Source organism: Quercus suber, unplaced genomic scaffold, assembly GCF_002906115.3.
Source record: "Quercus suber isolate HL8 unplaced genomic scaffold, Cork oak 2.0 scaffold_733, whole genome shotgun sequence".
In the NCBI taxonomy this organism is placed as follows: Eukaryota; Viridiplantae; Streptophyta; class Magnoliopsida; order Fagales; family Fagaceae; genus Quercus; species Quercus suber.
This window is the reverse complement of record NW_027070173.1, coordinates 88,413-108,914: the sequence shown is the minus strand read 5'-3', so window position 1 is coordinate 108,914 and position 20,502 is coordinate 88,413. Positions and strand designations below refer to the sequence as shown.

At 32.5% G+C, this 20,502-nt stretch overlaps 2 protein-coding genes across 2 annotated transcripts; one reads left to right on the top strand and one right to left on the bottom strand.

The window, feature by feature from the left end:
* The first annotated feature begins 5,476 nt into the window (after window positions 1-5,476).
* Window positions 5,477-6,700, top strand: LOC112016762 (acid phosphatase 1). Its single transcript, XM_065766707.1, has 2 exons — window positions 5,477-6,005; window positions 6,484-6,700. The coding sequence occupies exons 1-2, from the start codon at window positions 5,614-5,616 to the stop codon at window positions 6,698-6,700; spliced, it is 609 nt and encodes a 202-aa protein (XP_065622779.1). The 5' UTR covers window positions 5,477-5,613.
* A 1,329-nt stretch (window positions 6,701-8,029) lies between these two features.
* LOC136064678 (acid phosphatase 1-like) lies at window positions 8,030-9,254 on the bottom strand. The gene is made up of 2 exons (XM_065766706.1): window positions 8,725-9,254; window positions 8,030-8,246 (listed from the first exon to the last, which is right to left on the bottom strand). Exons 1-2 carry the CDS (start codon window positions 9,114-9,116, stop codon window positions 8,030-8,032), a joined length of 609 nt encoding a protein of 202 aa, XP_065622778.1. The 5' UTR covers window positions 9,117-9,254.
* Window positions 9,255-20,502: the final 11,248 nt, after the last annotated feature.

Below are 20,502 nucleotides of genomic sequence, written 5' to 3'. Positions count from 1 at the left end.
AAAAAACATAGAGTTATATCGGCAGACATGCACCAATAGGTTGATTCCCTCTCTCCCTCTCAAAGTTCTACTCTCTGCCAAAAGCAAAAGGGTTCCTTTAGGCATCAACCATTCAGGTCTGTTTCCCTTAAAGTGATTAATTTCCACGACAGGATTTTCCCGGGAGATTATTTACGTTGAGAAGGGACGTTCTTCCCTCTCTAGCTTTGGTCCTACGGATTAGATTTGGTCCGATTTCTTTCTTTCCTTTTAACCCATATACTACTCATTTATTCCTCTTGCTTTCTTTATAAAAGTAATTGTTGTTAAACTATAATTATCTTTCTTAATTAGGGATTGTCTATTCACTTTGATTAAAAAGTCAAAGTACTCTCTTTGTTGTTTTGTTATTATCATATCTGCCTACCACGACTTATCTAGAATAGTTCTGCCTGCCGTAAGCATGCTCTTAACAAACAAGGCATAGTTTACACACCAGCCGAACCAAATTGAGTTGCAGTTGGACCGGTCTCAACTCTCTTACTTAGAACACTTGGGCCTAGTACCGCAGGAGGCAGCCCAGCCCAATCTAACGAAGAGGCCCACTACATCATGTTACCATTATTTTAGATAATAATAAAACAACTTTATTAATCACAACATAATATCATACATGGCATCATAGAATAGGATTTAAAGGGCACATATCCCAACAGTTATAACTTTCTTGACCACGTACGTTTCTATATGCTATTGCAATTTGCAACAATGAATAATTTCCTTGTAATAACGTGTGTTCCACATCATGATCAATAAGAATCATTAGGTCTTGTCTCAGTGGTTTCTTAAAAAAAATGGGTCTTTTCTCACTACAATCCAATCCAATCCAATGGCATTGCATATGTCATGGAGAAGAAGAATATAGATCAATTAGTTTAATAATCTTGTCCTAGTATATGAAAAAGAGAAAAGTTAATGGATGCTCTAAGGGTATTGAGTTAGGATATATTTTGAGAATTTTTTTATGAGAAAAGAAAAATGCAATAAATTTTTTAGACGGCTGTATCTCATAAAGGTGGTATAAAAATTTTCTTAAAATAATTTATTAACAGTTTTCCTAAGTGAGACTATAAACAAATTTGAGAATCTAATCGCGATCAGATTCCGAAATGGTCTGTGGAAAACAAACAAAAACACAAAAAGGTTTCTAACTCATTGACCTCAATGGTCAATGCCCACCAATCACCTTCTTTCTTTTTCTTGATTTCTACACCGACCCAAATTGGTCTGCATATAACCGGATGTGGCACACTCGATTTTCCAAAATGACTCTCTGATCCAATTTCTTTGCAAAGGTTTCCAACTTATGAATTCCAACAATGTCACGAATGTAAATGGTATGACGGCTGTTCCCACTTCCTACCACTATTGTTTTTGTTAAGATGTGGGCTCTGACTCTATTCCCACTTTTGGACAACTAAACATTTACCAATTGGTATGAATTATATGCTTTTCGCATTATGGATATGATTGATTGTAATCGTAAATAATTGAAAATAAAAATAATAATAAATTCATATAAAAATAATGTTATTATACTTAAAAATTAAGGTATTTAAAGAAACAAATTGAGCTGAGTATTAAAAATTTAGACTGATTTATTTATTTTTATTTCGAACACAAGTGGAGCTTGAGTTTATTATCAAATAAGATTACATATTTGAGTTTGGTTTATTTTCTTGTAGAACAAGGTTGAGCTTCTCCACGAGTTACTTGATTGATTAAATTACTCTTTTCCATTATATAGTAAAATCATGACTATTTTTTTTTTTTTTTATACAAGATAGAAATTTTACTTTAGCCTAATCTAAGTGTATATGTATGTGAAGCTCCCTCTTAGAGAGTTAAACCCCAGCCCTTGCCTCCCACACCCCACAAAGCATTTATACTTGTAGAATGACCATCACACTAAGGCTGCGCGGTGGTATGACTAAATTTTTTTGACCATTCACAAATCTATGATTTTCTTACAACGAATTGATTGTCTATATTATCAATAAGCTACAATTAATAATATGATATTATATGGACCTATTATAAACTTACACAATTTCAAGTCTATATAAATAAAATTTTAGAAAAATATACGTATAAAAATATAATATTATATATAATTAAATCGAGCCTTATATTTATGAGTTTATTCATGAACACAATATTATGTATGAGCTTAACTTGTTTAATAGTCGAGCCTAAACTTGAACTTGAGTTTAACTGGTTTGCTAAACAAACTAATATAAACAAGTTTTTTTTTAGAGTTGAGCTCGAGTTGTTCATAAACAGCTTATTTCATTTACAACACTACTTAAAATATATTATCTTATATGTTGTAAGGACTAAGGAGGGTTATAAAAAATATTATGAAATGCTCGATGTCTAAACCTCCCCAATAGACCGCGGCGGTGATTCTTATTTTCTGAATCCATATATCCTCCGTGGTGGACGGTGGACCACATAGCTCTCCTCTGACATCTGGCTATCCACCATAATAGATCACCCTCATTTTGCTCTCTGACGCCATTCCCACCAAAAACAAAATTGAGACTTTGACAAACTAGTAATTTCCTCATGAATATTTTAATTTTGTGGAATGCTTTTTCGCTCTTTAAATACCTACTTGGTAGTTGCTCCTAAGATGCACAAGATACAGAATCACAGATTACTTTGATCAGCAAATTTGGGTCAAATATTGCAACTTATTGTGCAACTTTTTTTTTTTTTGGGTTTTGGGTAAATGTTGTAGGCATCTCGTTTGCCACTTTTATAGGTAACTCTTTCTTTGGTAAGTATTCTTCTATGGATCAGCTCTTTCAATCTCTTATTTAGATTAATTTCCTAGTATTCTCTTGCATACTGTTGTTAGGTGGTTTAGCATAGCACGTATTCTTCACCTTTTCTTGTTTTTATTTTCCAAACCCCCTCCAAAAAGAAAAAGAAAAAAGGAAACATGATGTCCCATTCTTTGTTGTATCTCATGGAGTCCTCAATTTGTATCACGTCTCACAACAATCTCAAACCATGTAGTACTAGATGAGGGTGGCAAAATTGGACACAATCCGCAAACCCGATACGACACGGCACAAAATTAGTAAGTTATGGGTTGAAACTTAATGGGTTCGTGTCATATTTAGGTTGACACAACTAACCTGTTTAATAAACGAGTTGGGTTAGTGTCCATCTCATAGAATCCGTTTGATCTGTCTAGCCCGTTTAATTAAATGACACTATAATAATATACCCTTCAAATCCTAGGTATATAAACTTATTAGTTGTTGTGGTTTATTTTCTTTGATATATTATGATTGATTATTTATGATATTGAGATATGCTTTAGTTTTGAATGAATATTTGTGATGCAGTTATTCATTAGTTCTGAATTTTATATTAAAAATATTTATTTGTTTGATTTTTCATAATTCATATCAATTTGGTTAATACTAAAATTAGTTAGTTATTATTATTATTTTTTCGTTTTGATAAAATCTAATAAACATGCCAACACGACTGACCCATTTAATAAATGAGTTGTGTTAAGGTTAAAGAATCCTAACCTGTTTAATAAACATATTGGGATAGCTAGGGTTGACCCATATAGTCGAATACATGAGTGAACACGACACGAACCCGACATGTGAACACGAATTGCTACCCCTAGTACTAGTGTTGAACTACTTTTTGAAAATCACCTATATTTGGTAAAATTACACTTTACCACCATAACCTATACTTCAAATTACACTTAGAAATCTTAATTTTTCGAATACACATTTTACATCATAAACTATGACACTTGTTATATTTTGTACACCGACATCAAGTTTTCTGTTAACTTAGAATGGAAATCCAAAGTTTAAGGTATAAAGTGTAATTGAGAGTATAATTTAGGGTGATAAAATATAATTTCTCATTTTTTTAAGGGATTGAGAAGAGGGGCAATTGAGTGTTTTTTCATGACACAATACTTTTCCATCCAAATTAACAACAAATTTGATGTTGGAGTGTAAAGTATAACAAAACTCATTTTTTTAAGGAACAGAAAAGTAAGGCAATTGAATCTTTTCACATGATACCATGTTTTTCCATTAAAGTTAATAGCAAACTAGACCTCGGGTACAAAGTATATTCAAAAGTCATAGTTTATAATGCAAAACATTGCATTTAAAAAGTTTAGGGTAATAAAATGTATTTTTCTCTATAAATAAATGATCATATCACTGTATATTGACTTATACATTTGGAAAAACAAAACACGAGCTTATATTATTTAAAGTCAAAAGAGGATCTTCCATATTGATTATATTTTAAAATTTTAAGTGATGGATGGTGGCCGAAAAGAGTTTGGAACTTTGGATCAGCAAAGTGGCAATAGATTACCTTAATTAATAATTTGAAAGTATCAATGGTAAGTTTCTCCAATCTGAATCATGCAATAGATTTTGGGTATCTGAGTTAGACATTAACCCACCCACCCACCCACCCCACCCCCTCCCCCCCTACTTTTTTAATCTTTTCTCTGCTTTTCAATTGGTAAATTTTGTATGGAGAGAGAATACCTTTCTTTTAAATGGCATGACATCCATTTGTGGGCTGATACATATTCTCTGTTCTTCCACTTTCTTTTAGAACGCTATAGATCATCCAAAAGTCATCTTTAAAGCTCAATAGGTACATCTCAAGATGCTTCTTGTGGCTTTCCTTCATCCCAAGAAAATTAGATTTTCTTGATATTTTTTTAAAGAAAATTCAAAGAATAACTTTTGTTGAACACGCTAGCTTTTTCGGTGACTTTGGCATCCATATATTCTTATCTTCAGGTACACAAAGATAATCAAAACCTGGTTATAGAAATTTGGTTGCATTATTTAAGTTTTGATTTATTACTCACCAACTGAAAATAATACCCTTTTTTTTTTGGGAGAACTTGATTTGATGGTAGGGAATTCCAAATTAACCTATTGAGATTATCTACCAATAAAAAAAATAATAAAAAAAAATTGGGAGTTAATTTATCCTGGTAACATAGTTTGCCAAAATACAGACGAGAAATAGGAAAAAAATTTCTAATCGTGCAAACCTTACTCTATTTGTCATCAGCCTTTTCTTTTAGATTTTTTTTAGCTTGTTTGTTTAATGTATAACTTTTCAAAACCTTTTTTTTCTGAGCATAATCATATTTTTTTAACCAACTTTCAGCAAATAAGCAATAAAAAAAAAACTACATTCAAACAGACATAGCAGGAGCACGCCTTGGTGAAAACTGAAAATCTCATTTGCAAGTTCATTTTCTAGTGTAAACGTGAAGACTTGGCCAAAGGAAGCAAAAGTAAGCTCAGTCACACCTATGATTTTAACTTTTACAAGTCTCATTCGCAATATTGACACAGAATAAAGTAAAACTAATCCCACCCCACGTTATCCTTTGGCATCAGCAGTGAGCAAGCTCTCACTGCTTATGGCTTTATCATGCTCTTATTATGTGCTACCGCTCGTGTTTCCAATCTTGATACTAGCTATTTGTGCCTGCTTGCATTAGCTTTCTCTCATTGTTAAGCTAGCTCAGCTCATCGGGCACACATGATCAGGGCCATGGTACATCGGGCACGAGAGGTTTTCATTTATTTGTTTTTAGCGGTATTCTACAAGGCAACTGGTACTGTAAAGCCTTGTTGGAGACCAGGAAGCAGCTTGAGTCCTGATAATGATCGTGCCTATTGCTTAAGCTGGAGGTTGGGTGTAGAGACCAACAATGTGCGAGCATGGCGTACCGTCCCATCTGAGTGCAAGGAGTACATTGAAAATTACATGACTCGTGGACAATATTACCATGACTTCAACTTCATTACCAACCAAATTTCAAGTTATGCAGATGAGATTGCTCTTTCTAACGATGGCATGGACGCCTGGATTTTGGACATTGATGATACATGCATATCCAACATCATTTATTACCGAGGAAAGAGATATGGGTACGTTATATTATGTGAATAATTACTTTAGTTAGTGTAGATTTGTATCTCCTTATCAATGAAAAAACTTATCAAAAATCATTTTTGAACTTCCAAAATTGTACTACCCTAAATAATAGATTGTTAAATTTCATTCACTTTGTCACAATCATGAAAATACTTTAAAATGTTTCTCATTAATTTTTAAACTTTAAAAACTATTTTTAGAAAGTTCTTATTATCATATAATGGATGAAAAACATTGAAGTGATAAATGAAATTTATGTTGTATTATAGGCTAGCTCCTTGTTATCAAAATGACCTTATTAATTTCATGAATTCCATTTAGTTCGTTAGTATTTTCCATCCATCTAATAACTGTAACATTATTGAAACATTTAAAATATAACAATGATTTTGAAACAGAAGTTAAATGTTGAGGACCAATTGTACCATTTGTCTTGAAATATATTTGGTTTCCATTTTGTAAAATGCACAGGTGCGACCCATATGACCCACTAGGGTTTAAGGCGTGGGCAATGAAAGGAGAGTGTCCAGCCATTCCTTTCATGCTTGGGTTATTTGACAAATTGGTTCAAAGTGGATTCAAGGTGATCTTGCTCACGGGAAGAGATGAAGAGACCCTTGGCCAAGCCACAACTGATAACTTGCATAGCCAAGGTTTTATTGGTTATGAACGTCTCATTTTCAGGTAAGATGATAACAACTCCTATGTTTTTTTAACTCGTTAAATATATTATATTATAATACTCACCATCATTGAAATGATTACTGAACAACAAAGTAATAATACTAAAAAATCCTGTGGAGTACTGGTAAAAACTAAACTAATATATTCTACAGTTGCTTGGCTAGGAATGCCCAGTGTTCCATATATAATTATATATGTTATGAAAAAAATAAAGGGCAGCCAAGTGTGTATATGCCAAATTGCCACATCATCAAAAGTCAATTTCATATTTGGATATTGTCCTAGTCAGCATCCATGCAATATAAATGTAAAAAATCCCTGTTCCCTTGACCAACCAAGAGCCGTCCATATCCAATAATATTCTTTATTTTTTTTTCTTTTTTCTTTTTTTTCTCTTATTTATATTTATTTATTTATTGATAAGAAAGAATTTTATTGCACACAAATCCAATAATGTTCTTGCTGACGTTTTCTACAAGCTTTTGATTTGTTTGATATTTGATACTTACGGTACATTTAGGGTCCCCTTAATTAGTATACAAGTATGTAATTATAATTTGTAATTATATGTACTTTAAAATATATATATATATATATATCAATAATTCATCAGGTTTTTTTTTTTGCTAAATATTTGTGTCCAATTTAATTTAATTTAATTTTTGAAGATATATAAGAAATTTATAATAATAATTATTATTATTATTATTATTATTATAAACCTGATGAATTATTGATATATATATATATATATATATTTTAAAGTACATATAATTACAAATTATAATTACATACTTGTATACTAATTAAGGGGACCCTAAATGTACCGTAAGTATCAAATATCAAACAAATCAAAAGCTTGTAGAAAACGTCAGCAAGAACATTATTGGATTTGTGTGCAATAAAATTCTTTCTTATCAATAAATAAATAAATATAAATAAGAGAAAAAAAAGAAAAAAGAAAAAAAAATAAAGAATATTATTGGATATGGACGGCTCTTGGTTGGTCAAGGGAACAGGGATTTTTTACATTTATATTGCATGGATGCTGACTAGGACAATATCCAAATATGAAATTGACTTTTGATGATGTGGCAATTTGGCATATACACACTTGGCTGCCCTTTATTTTTTTCATAACATATATAATTATATATGGAACACTGGGCATTCCTAGCCAAGCAACTGTAGAATATATTAGTTTAGTTTTTACCAGTACTCCACAGGATTTTTTAGTATTATTACTTTGTTGTTCAGTAATCATTTCAATGATGGTGAGTATTATAATATAATATATTTAACGAGTTAAAAAAACATAGGAGTTGTTATCATCTTACCTGAAAATGAGACGTTCATAACCAATAAAACCTTGGCTATGCAAGTTATCAGTTGTGGCTTGGCCAAGGGTCTCTTCATCTCTTCCCGTGAGCAAGATCACCTTGAATCCACTTTGAACCAATTTGTCAAATAACCCAAGCATGAAAGGAATGGCTGGACACTCTCCTTTCATTGCCCACGCCTTAAACCCTAGTGGGTCATATGGGTCGCACCTGTGCATTTTACAAAATGGAAACCAAATATATTTCAAGACAAATGGTACAATTGGTCCTCAACATTTAACTTCTGTTTCAAAATCATTGTTATATTTTAAATGTTTCAATAATGTTACAGTTATTAGATGGATGGAAAATACTAACGAACTAAATGGAATTCATGAAATTAATAAGGTCATTTTGATAACAAGGAGCTAGCCTATAATACAACATAAATTTCATTTATCACTTCAATGTTTTTCATCCATTATATGATAATAAGAACTTTCTAAAAATAGTTTTTAAAGTTTAAAAATTAATGAGAAACATTTTAAAGTATTTTCATGATTGTGACAAAGTGAATGAAATTTAACAATCTATTATTTAGGGTAGTACAATTTTGGAAGTTCAAAAATGATTTTTGATAAGTTTTTTCATTGATAAGGAGATACAAATCTACACTAACTAAAGTAATTATTCACATAATATAACGTACCCATATCTCTTTCCTCGGTAATAAATGATGTTGGATATGCATGTATCATCAATGTCCAAAATCCAGGCGTCCATGCCATCGTTAGAAAGAGCAATCTCATCTGCATAACTTGAAATTTGGTTGGTAATGAAGTTGAAGTCATGGTAATATTGTCCACGAGTCATGTAATTTTCAATGTACTCCTTGCACTCAGATGGGACGGTACGCCATGCTCGCACATTGTTGGTCTCTACACCCAACCTCCAGCTTAAGCAATAGGCACGATCATTATCAGGACTCAAGCTGCTTCCTGGTCTCCAACAAGGCTTTACAGTACCAGTTGCCTTGTAGAATACCGCTAAAAACAAATAAATGAAAACCTCTCGTGCCCGATGTACCATGGCCCTGATCATGTGTGCCCGATGAGCTGAGCTAGCTTAACAATGAGAGAAAGCTAATGCAAGCAGGCACAAATAGCTAGTATCAAGATTGGAAACACGAGCGGTAGCACATAATAAGAGCATGATAAAGCCATAAGCAGTGAGAGCTTGCTCACTGCTGATGCCAAAGGATAACGTGGGGTGGGATTAGTTTTACTTTATTCTGTGTCAATATTGCGAATGAGACTTGTAAAAGTTAAAATCATAGGTGTGACTGAGCTTACTTTTGCTTCCTTTGGCCAAGTCTTCACGTTTACACTAGAAAATGAACTTGCAAATGAGATTTTCAGTTTTCACCAAGGCGTGCTCCTGCTATGTCTGTTTGAATGTAGTTTTTTTTTTATTGCTTATTTGCTGAAAGTTGGTTAAAAAAATATGATTATGCTCAGAAAAAAAAGGTTTTGAAAAGTTATACATTAAACAAACAAGCTAAAAAAAATCTAAAAGAAAAGGCTGATGACAAATAGAGTAAGGTTTGCACGATTAGAAATTTTTTTCCTATTTCTCGTCTGTATTTTGGCAAACTATGTTACCAGGATAAATTAACTCCCAATTTTTTTTATTATTTTTTTTATTGGTAGATAATCTCAATAGGTTAATTTGGAATTCCCTACCATCAAATCAAGTTCTCCCAAAAAAAAAAGGGTATTATTTTCAGTTGGTGAGTAATAAATCAAAACTTAAATAATGCAACCAAATTTCTATAACCAGGTTTTGATTATCTTTGTGTACCTGAAGATAAGAATATATGGATGCCAAAGTCACCGAAAAAGCTAGCGTGTTCAACAAAAGTTATTCTTTGAATTTTCTTTAAAAAAATATCAAGAAAATCTAATTTTCTTGGGATGAAGGAAAGCCACAAGAAGCATCTTGAGATGTACCTATTGAGCTTTAAAGATGACTTTTGGATGATCTATAGCGTTCTAAAAGAAAGTGGAAGAACAGAGAATATGTATCAGCCCACAAATGGATGTCATGCCATTTAAAAGAAAGGTATTCTCTCTCCATACAAAATGGTGGGTGGGTGGGTTAATGTCTAACTCAGATACCCAAAATCTATTGCATGATTCAGATTGGAGAAACTTACCATTGATACTTTCAAATTATTAATTAAGGTAATCTATTGCCACTTTGCTGATCCAAAGTTCCAAACTCTTTTCGGCCACCATCCATCACTTAAAATTTTAAAATATAATCAATATGGAAGATCCTCTTTTGACTTTAAATAATATAAGCTCGTGTTTTGTTTTTCCAAATGTATAAGTCAATATACAGTGATATGATCATTTATTTATAGAGAAAAATACATTTTATTACCCTAAACTTTTTAAATGCAATGTTTTGCATTATAAACTATGACTTTTGAATATACTTTGTACCCGAGGTCTAGTTTGCTATTAACTTTAATGGAAAAACATGGTATCATGTGAAAAGATTCAATTGCCTTACTTTTCTGTTCCTTAAAAAAATGAGTTTTGTTATACTTTACACTCCAACATCAAATTTGTTGTTAATTTGGATGGAAAAGTATTGTGTCATGAAAAAACACTCAATTGCCCCTCTTCTCAATCCCTTAAAAAAATGAGAAATTATATTTTATCACCCTAAATTATACTCTCAATTACACTTTATACCTTAAACTTTGGATTTCCATTCTAAGTTAACAGAAAACTTGATGTCGGTGTACAAAATATAACAAGTGTCATAGTTTATGATGTAAAATGTGTATTCGAAAAATTAAGATTTCTAAGTGTAATTTGAAGTATAGGTTATGGTGGTAAAGTGTAATTTTACCAAATATAGGTGATTTTCAAAAAGTAGTTCAACACTAGTACTAGGGGTAGCAATTCGTGTTCACATGTCGGGTTCGTGTCGTGTTCACTCATGTATTCGACTATATGGGTCAACCCTAGCTATCCCAATATGTTTATTAAACAGGTTAGGATTCTTTAACCTTAACACAACTCATTTATTAAATGGGTCAGTCGTGTTGGCATGTTTATTAGATTTTATCAAAACGAAAAAATAATAATAATAACTAACTAATTTTAGTATTAACCAAATTGATATGAATTATGAAAAATCAAACAAATAAATATTTTTAATATAAAATTCAGAACTAATGAATAACTGCATCACAAATATTCATTCAAAACTAAAGCATATCTCAATATCATAAATAATCAATCATAATATATCAAAGAAAATAAACCACAACAACTAATAAGTTTATATACCTAGGATTTGAAGGGTATATTATTATAGTGTCATTTAATTAAACGGGCTAGACAGATCAAACGGATTCTATGAGATGGACACTAACCCAACTCGTTTATTAAACAGGTTAGTTGTGTCAACCTAAATATGACACGAACCCATTAAGTTTCAACCCATAACTTACTAATTTTGTGCCGTGTCGTATCGGGTTTGCGGATTGTGTCCAATTTTGCCACCCTCATCTAGTACTACATGGTTTGAGATTGTTGTGAGACGTGATACAAATTGAGGACTCCATGAGATACAACAAAGAATGGGACATCATGTTTCCTTTTTTCTTTTTCTTTTTGGAGGGGGTTTGGAAAATAAAAACAAGAAAAGGTGAAGAATACGTGCTATGCTAAACCACCTAACAACAGTATGCAAGAGAATACTAGGAAATTAATCTAAATAAGAGATTGAAAGAGCTGATCCATAGAAGAATACTTACCAAAGAAAGAGTTACCTATAAAAGTGGCAAACGAGATGCCTACAACATTTACCCAAAACCCAAAAAAAAAAAAAGTTGCACAATAAGTTGCAATATTTGACCCAAATTTGCTGATCAAAGTAATCTGTGATTCTGTATCTTGTGCATCTTAGGAGCAACTACCAAGTAGGTATTTAAAGAGCGAAAAAGCATTCCACAAAATTAAAATATTCATGAGGAAATTACTAGTTTGTCAAAGTCTCAATTTTGTTTTTGGTGGGAATGGCGTCAGAGAGCAAAATGAGGGTGATCTATTATGGTGGATAGCCAGATGTCAGAGGAGAGCTATGTGGTCCACCGTCCACCACGGAGGATATATGGATTCAGAAAATAAGAATCACCGCCGCGGTCTATTGGGGAGGTTTAGACATCGAGCATTTCATAATATTTTTTATAACCCTCCTTAGTCCTTACAACATATAAGATAATATATTTTAAGTAGTGTTGTAAATGAAATAAGCTGTTTATGAACAACTCGAGCTCAACTCTAAAAAAAAACTTGTTTATATTAGTTTGTTTAGCAAACCAGTTAAACTCAAGTTCAAGTTTAGGCTCGACTATTAAACAAGTTAAGCTCATACATAATATTGTGTTCATGAATAAACTCATAAATATAAGGCTCGATTTAATTATATATAATATTATATTTTTATACGTATATTTTTCTAAAATTTTATTTATATAGACTTGAAATTGTGTAAGTTTATAATAGGTCCATATAATATCATATTATTAATTGTAGCTTATTGATAATATAGACAATCAATTCGTTGTAAGAAAATCATAGATTTGTGAATGGTCAAAAAAATTTAGTCATACCACCGCGCAGCCTTAGTGTGATGGTCATTCTACAAGTATAAATGCTTTGTGGGGTGTGGGAGGCAAGGGCTGGGGTTTAACTCTCTAAGAGGGAGCTTCACATACATATACACTTAGATTAGGCTAAAGTAAAATTTCTATCTTGTATAAAAAAAAAAAAAAATAGTCATGATTTTACTATATAATGGAAAAGAGTAATTTAATCAATCAAGTAACTCGTGGAGAAGCTCAACCTTGTTCTACAAGAAAATAAACCAAACTCAAATATGTAATCTTATTTGATAATAAACTCAAGCTCCACTTGTGTTCGAAATAAAAATAAATAAATCAGTCTAAATTTTTAATACTCAGCTCAATTTGTTTCTTTAAATACCTTAATTTTTAAGTATAATAACATTATTTTTATATGAATTTATTATTATTTTTATTTTCAATTATTTACGATTACAATCAATCATATCCATAATGCGAAAAGCATATAATTCATACCAATTGGTAAATGTTTAGTTGTCCAAAAGTGGGAATAGAGTCAGAGCCCACATCTTAACAAAAACAATAGTGGTAGGAAGTGGGAACAGCCGTCATACCATTTACATTCGTGACATTGTTGGAATTCATAAGTTGGAAACCTTTGCAAAGAAATTGGATCAGAGAGTCATTTTGGAAAATCGAGTGTGCCACATCCGGTTATATGCAGACCAATTTGGGTCGGTGTAGAAATCAAGAAAAAGAAAGAAGGTGATTGGTGGGCATTGACCATTGAGGTCAATGAGTTAGAAACCTTTTTGTGTTTTTGTTTGTTTTCCACAGACCATTTCGGAATCTGATCGCGATTAGATTCTCAAATTTGTTTATAGTCTCACTTAGGAAAACTGTTAATAAATTATTTTAAGAAAATTTTTATACCACCTTTATGAGATACAGCCGTCTAAAAAATTTATTGCATTTTTCTTTTCTCATAAAAAAATTCTCAAAATATATCCTAACTCAATACCCTTAGAGCATCCATTAACTTTTCTCTTTTTCATATACTAGGACAAGATTATTAAACTAATTGATCTATATTCTTCTTCTCCATGACATATGCAATGCCATTGGATTGGATTGGATTGTAGTGAGAAAAGACCCATTTTTTTTAAGAAACCACTGAGACAAGACCTAATGATTCTTATTGATCATGATGTGGAACACACGTTATTACAAGGAAATTATTCATTGTTGCAAATTGCAATAGCATATAGAAACGTACGTGGTCAAGAAAGTTATAACTGTTGGGATATGTGCCCTTTAAATCCTATTCTATGATGCCATGTATGATATTATGTTGTGATTAATAAAGTTGTTTTATTATTATCTAAAATAATGGTAACATGATGTAGTGGGCCTCTTCGTTAGATTGGGCTGGGCTGCCTCCTGCGGTACTAGGCCCAAGTGTTCTAAGTAAGAGAGTTGAGACCGGTCCAACTGCAACTCAATTTGGTTCGGCTGGTGTGTAAACTATGCCTTGTTTGTTAAGAGCATGCTTACGGCAGGCAGAACTATTCTAGATAAGTCGTGGTAGGCAGATATGATAATAACAAAACAACAAAGAGAGTACTTTGACTTTTTAATCAAAGTGAATAGACAATCCCTAATTAAGAAAGATAATTATAGTTTAACAACAATTACTTTTATAAAGAAAGCAAGAGGAATAAATGAGTAGTATATGGGTTAAAAGGAAAGAAAGAAATCGGACCAAATCTAATCCGTAGGACCAAAGCTAGAGAGGGAAGAACGTCCCTTCTCAACGTAAATAATCTCCCGGGAAAATCCTGTCGTGGAAATTAATCACTTTAAGGGAAACAGACCTGAATGGTTGATGCCTAAAGGAACCCTTTTGCTTTTGGCAGAGAGTAGAACTTTGAGAGGGAGAGAGGGAATCAACCTATTGGTGCATGTCTGCCGATATAACTCTATGTTTTTTCCTTTTTATTTAATTTTCCTCTTATCTTTCTGTCCTCCACACTTGTTTTCTATATCCTAGTTTTCCTTATAGGTGCTTGTTACTGTGATTCTGTGTCCCCTTTCTGGGTACGGCAAAGGTCTCCTTTTATAGTGCCTGCCATGACTGAATTTTACTATTTTAGCCCTTAACCACCTTTGTTTGGTCTGGGTGTACTTGTCGACCACCACTGGTCCATTTGTGTGCCACTCCCCATCTCCAGACAAAGGAAAACTATTTTATTTATTAGTCTGCCATGGCACCCTTTCCTGCCACGGTGTGGGTGCTCTCTCTCTATCCCTTATGGCATGCACCTAGTGGTTCCAACTCAGCCTTACTTTTTTTAGGTGGTATGTCATCCCAGCAGGACGTATCTCTTAAAAGAGCTTGAGCGAGAACCGCAGAATAGGTTTTGCCCTCTCCCCACCGCCAAACCATGCCCTCTTACCTCTGACCAATGACCTCACCATGTCCCATATTGGCTGGGTACAAGCTGGTGGTGTCTGGGCCTTGCGCGTGCCTCTCTTTCATGTATGTCCAAAATCTGCCTGCTTTTCATGCATTCGCCGCAATCTAGAGGCTTACCTGCACAGTCTACTGTCCTTCCTTGACCTTTTATGTGGGTTACTTTATGATTTTTTGCTCCTTTCAGGAGCTGGGCTTTGTTTGATGTCTGGGTTTTGCCTTCTTTCAGTCTACTCCTTGACCGCTATCATTTTCTACCATATCACTCTGTCATTCCTACTGTGATATTTATTTGATCCAATCCTATTGGACCTCTTTGGGCCTGCCATTTATTCTTTCCCCAGTGGCTCAGTATGGCCATTGGTTTTTCATCATATTACTTGCGGGCTCCTATGTCCCATTTGTTTTCTCTTAAGCAACCTTAGCCCATCTGCTTCTCTTGGGTTTCCTTGGCCCTTTTTCTAATTCTGTGTTCCCATGGGCTTTTACTACCTTCATTAGATTTCCTTAGCCAAATTACCTTGTCCTCATCCTTGGGGTTTATGGGCTTGCCATTAACCCTTCACTTTCTTTGCTTGCATTACTTTGAGCCTGTCGTGGCCCATTTTCACTTTTTTACATCATATACTGCCCATGGGTTTGCTATTTCTCTCTTTCCAGGCTCTTTTGAGCCCGTCTGCTTTCTCAAAACCCATTTGTTTATTTTATGGACCTATGACCCATTATTTCTGTCGCTTAGACTTAATGATTTTTTCTATTTGTTTACCAACTCCTTTTATGCCCGTGTTGTTGGGCTCCTTTCTCTTTTGACTTCCAATATGACCATCAACACATGAATATTTGGACATTATCATATAATCCATGAGATGCATAGGTTTTTTACATCATATACTGCCCATGGGTTTGCTATTTCTCTCTTTTCGGGCTCTTTTAAGCCCGATTGCTTCGTCAATGCTCATTTGTTTATTTTATGGACTTGTGACTCATTATTTCTGCCGCTTAGACTTAATGATTTTTTCTATCTGTTTACCAACTCCTTTTATGCCCGTGTTGTTTGGCTCCTTTCTCTTTTGACTTCCAATATGACCATCAACACATGAATATTTGGACATTATCATATAATCTATGAGATGCATAGTATGTGATTTAGTAACAGAAGATATAAATCATAAGTTCTTTGTAAACTAAGAATTTTAGTTCGTAGTCGGTGATGAAATTGGATATTTCATCTGCAAAAATTATAACGTATCAACTAAGATGATTTGTCTTGATCATGGAAGTGGAGACTTCTAGTTAATATGTTGATATGTTTTAAGTATTAAGGCATATTGAACTGGGCCGCTGTGAGATTTATTATTCTACTAACAATTGTTAAATGAATAATAAATCTCACAACTTCTATTTATATTAACTCTTAATCATGAGAAAATAATGAACCTGATCATGAAGTGTAGGTTGCTTTGATATATCAAGAGAGAGATCTAAAGTTGCGATCAAAATTTCAGTATGTTGGGCAGCCACATTCAATATTGAAGGAACATATATTCTCAAGAAAGAATTCATAATCTCTTAACGGAGATATAAAATATTCCCTTAAGATAAGTTTAATGAGTTTAGTTATTTATAATGTTAGGCCTAACTACTTTAGTAAAAAGTTATTAAAGTATATATTTATGAAATTGGATTTCATAAATATATGATGAATAACTTAAAGGATTAAACTGAGTACTCAATGATTAAGATGTAGTAATTTTTAAAGTGGCAATTAACATTTATGACTTTATATTACTACGAATATTTTAATGAAATGGTTGAATGTATAATTAAGTCTTGAGATATAATTTATTAATAAGGTTTAGAGTGTAATTATATTTATATAGTGGTATTGTGAGAGACCGTGCCCCTGGCCTGCTTTATTAGGGTGTTGGGCCAAACCCACGTGAATGGGTAGAGTCGTGTTATTGCCTTTCAAAATGGTGGTTCGATTGTTTATATTTTCCCCTTTAGATTAAGGGTTTTACAATGGAGTCGTCACTTATTTAATTATTGGGATAAATAAGAAAACCAAAATTGAAAAATTCCTCATTTTATTAATTTGAAATTGAATGTACATTGATCATAGGAAAATTATATGGTTTTGGTTCTAGATACAATCTAAGATAAAGTACATAACTTTGTTTCCTAGTTACAATCTAGAAATTGAAAATTACATGGATAAGCATTGGTCTAGTAACCCTTGATCTAAGTTTGGAGGCTATGTTACAAGGTGGGAAGGTGTTAGGCACCCACCTTGCCCGGTGAAACTGGTCTTCTAGACTATGATGGCCAACAATCATATTATATCATCTAATATGTCAATCAATTTAGATGTTGAATTTAATGTGTGTGCATGTGATAAACCCTAATTCAATTTATTAAGCATTGCATTTGGATTGAAAAATAAATTATAGTGAATGTGTATGGATGGTGATAACCTAGATTCAAGGATTTGAAAGAATTATTAAACAAACATGTTTTTCATATTTTTGATGTGGATTTAAGATTAAAACTAGTGATATGCATGAATATGTGAAGAACAACCAACAACATGTGAGAACAATTAAGAACATTTAAACATATTCAAAAGAATTTAAATGATTACTATCATACTTTAATCTTAAACCCTTATCATGGTAACACAAAAAACAATTAAAGAAAGAAATTATACCTTCATGCAAGATCCATATGGTGGAGGAGGAAACTTTTGAGGAAGATCCTAAGGGTGGAGGAAAAGAAGAGCTAGGAGAGGGAGAGTGAGTCTCACTCTATACCTTGAGTCTCAGAAAGACCAAGATATGACAAGACTACTCAACTTCACTAGAACTCAAGAGATGAGAGAAGAGAGGGGGTTTTGGTGTGCTTTGGAATGAAGGAGATGGAGGGTTTATATAGTAGTGATGGAGGAAATATGAATGGAAGGCCATTTGATGAGGGTTGACAAAAAATCATGAACCTAGACCTCATTTTAGCCTTGGGAAAAATTTGGTGTATTAAATAGAAAGATTGGTGGGAGTGGGGAGCAAGCCAAAATTCGATTTTCTCGTAGCTGTTGTAACAGCTTATAGAGCCAATTTCGAAAAATCATATCTGACTCAATTCTGATCGGAATTGTCTCGTTCTTAAGCTCAAATTGAAGTTCCGGATGTCTAGTTTCTGAAAAAATTAACCTCATTTACAGAATCAAAATATTCTGAGAGATATCAATGAAATGGTGAGTAGATGTCATTTGTTAGAAAATGGTTTCAACACAATTAACATCAATAAGTCCCAAATTAGCTCCCAATTAACATTAAATGGCTCCAATCACTTCCATTTCAGACTTAATTGATTCCAAATCTACTCTAATTAAAAGATAATTGCATAAATTATTCATTGAATAATTAATGTTTAACTATCTAATTAATTAGGTGTATGCAACCTCATCATAAAGTGTAGTCCTAACCAATCAAATTATGACACGTCATTGATCTCAAATTGATTACACTTATAACCAATTGAAATCAATTGTTCATAATCACATATAGTAGGACTAAATTTGTGATAGTGCATCTCAGCCATTAAAACTTAATTTGATGATAATTTTAAATCGGGAGGTCCGATTAAGGGTTATGACCAGTCGATTTAATCGTTACAATATCAAGATCATTTTAGTGAAATGAGATTAAGGATCTAATGGCCAGAATCAAGATGCATATTTTCAATGCAAAATTACCCTTTTACCCTCCATGTGAGGTTAAATACGGGTTGTAAAATAAGGTGTCAACAGGTATTAAATATAATTAATAGTAATTTTGGGCTTGTCAAGAGTTAATAGAAAAGCCTAAAACCCATTGGAGTTAGTATCTTATTTGTCTCTTTTGGTCCCACTCCAAGCCACATACTAAAACCCAATTGAAATGGCCCAAAAGACTAGCCCAATTAGATAATTAGTTATATATAATGAGAGAAACATATAGAATTTTCAGAAGTATGGAAATTGTGTATATGTGAGTATAAACCACTCTCTTATTCTCCATTGAACATATATGTGTAAATTGATTGAGAGACTACATTTCTTGGGCAAAAGTGGAATTAGAGTAAAGATTAAAAGTGTTCCCAAGTACTTCTAATATTTGGTTTTGAATTTCACTGCACTAAGGTACGCTCTCTTGTTCTTAAATTTTGAAATTTACATAATACATGTTATCAATTGCGAATGAAGTAGATCTATTAATTTTTCGCTGCATATGTTTTGTATGCGATACAAACCATATTTTTCCAACAATAATATGATATATCCTCAAACATGAGTGGGAGAAGAGAAATTGTCTGTCTAATCGTTCTTAGAGCCACATTATCTATAACATTAAGGGGGCCGCCACCCAGGCCCCTTCCTCCGGATTTTTTTTTTATTAAAAAAAAAATTATATATAAGTATATATGATTGGAAATGTTACAGTTAGAATGAAATGGAAAATATTGTAAATGCAAAAAAGAAAGTGAGAATAGAAAGAGATATAAAACACTAGGGGTTACGTAATTCAATTTGATAAGGTAAAAATTTTGAGGGATAAATCTTTGATATTGTGTGTAAAAAGGGGATTTATTTATTAAGATAATATGCTAGAACATTTTTTTCCCTGTCCTTGCATTTAAATTTTTTTTTTTTTACATGATAACATTAATTAGTTTTTTAGTTAGAAAATTATTGGACACATAGTAAATTAAAAAATATGACTAATATGTCCTTCATGACTTGAATATTCACCTAATAAGATACATTTTTTTTCTACTAAGCTTTCTTTTTAATAACCTATTTTGAATTCTTATCTTCTCAAAATATATTGAGAATTCTTAGGCATAATATGCATTCACTGTTGATCGATGAGAATTGGTAGAAAATTAAAAAAAAGGAAAAATTAAGTTGTGCTTTTCTAAATCTTATAAGGAATGATTCTACGTCTATTCATATAGTTGTCTAGAGATCGATCTTGTTAGCTAGAACTTGATGCCATGTTTCTTGTTTTATATGCTAAAGTGTTTATCTAAACTTTTAGAGAAGATGGATGTCATATAGTTGTATAAAGATCATGTTAGAACTTGATGCCATACTTCTTGTTTTATACACGAAAGTGTTTATCTAAACTTCTAGAGAAGATGGATGAGAGGCTTTACTTAACATTGTGAATCATATTGAGAAACGAGGTTGAGCTTGCATCAATTATATTACTAGTCTACAATTAAGCATCATTATATATTAAGATAGATATTTTTCGGTGCTACAATTTTATCTCAATTAAAAGAATTTAATCATAGATTTAGTTGGAATG

What these genes read in the sequence shown, in the direction of transcription:
- LOC112016762 (XM_065766707.1), top strand. Translation starts at nt 5,614, where the DNA reads ATGATCAGGGCCATGGTACATCGGGCACGAGAGGTTTTCATTTATTTG. An exon ending in TACCGAGGAAAGAGATATGG is followed by an intron (nt 6,006 to 6,483) that starts GTACGTTATATT and finishes TAAAATGCACAG; the next exon opens with GTGCGACCCATATGACCCAC.
- LOC136064678 (XM_065766706.1), bottom strand. Translation starts at nt 9,116, where the DNA reads ATGATCAGGGCCATGGTACATCGGGCACGAGAGGTTTTCATTTATTTG. An exon ending in TACCGAGGAAAGAGATATGG is followed by an intron (nt 8,247 to 8,724) that starts GTACGTTATATT and finishes TAAAATGCACAG; the next exon opens with GTGCGACCCATATGACCCAC.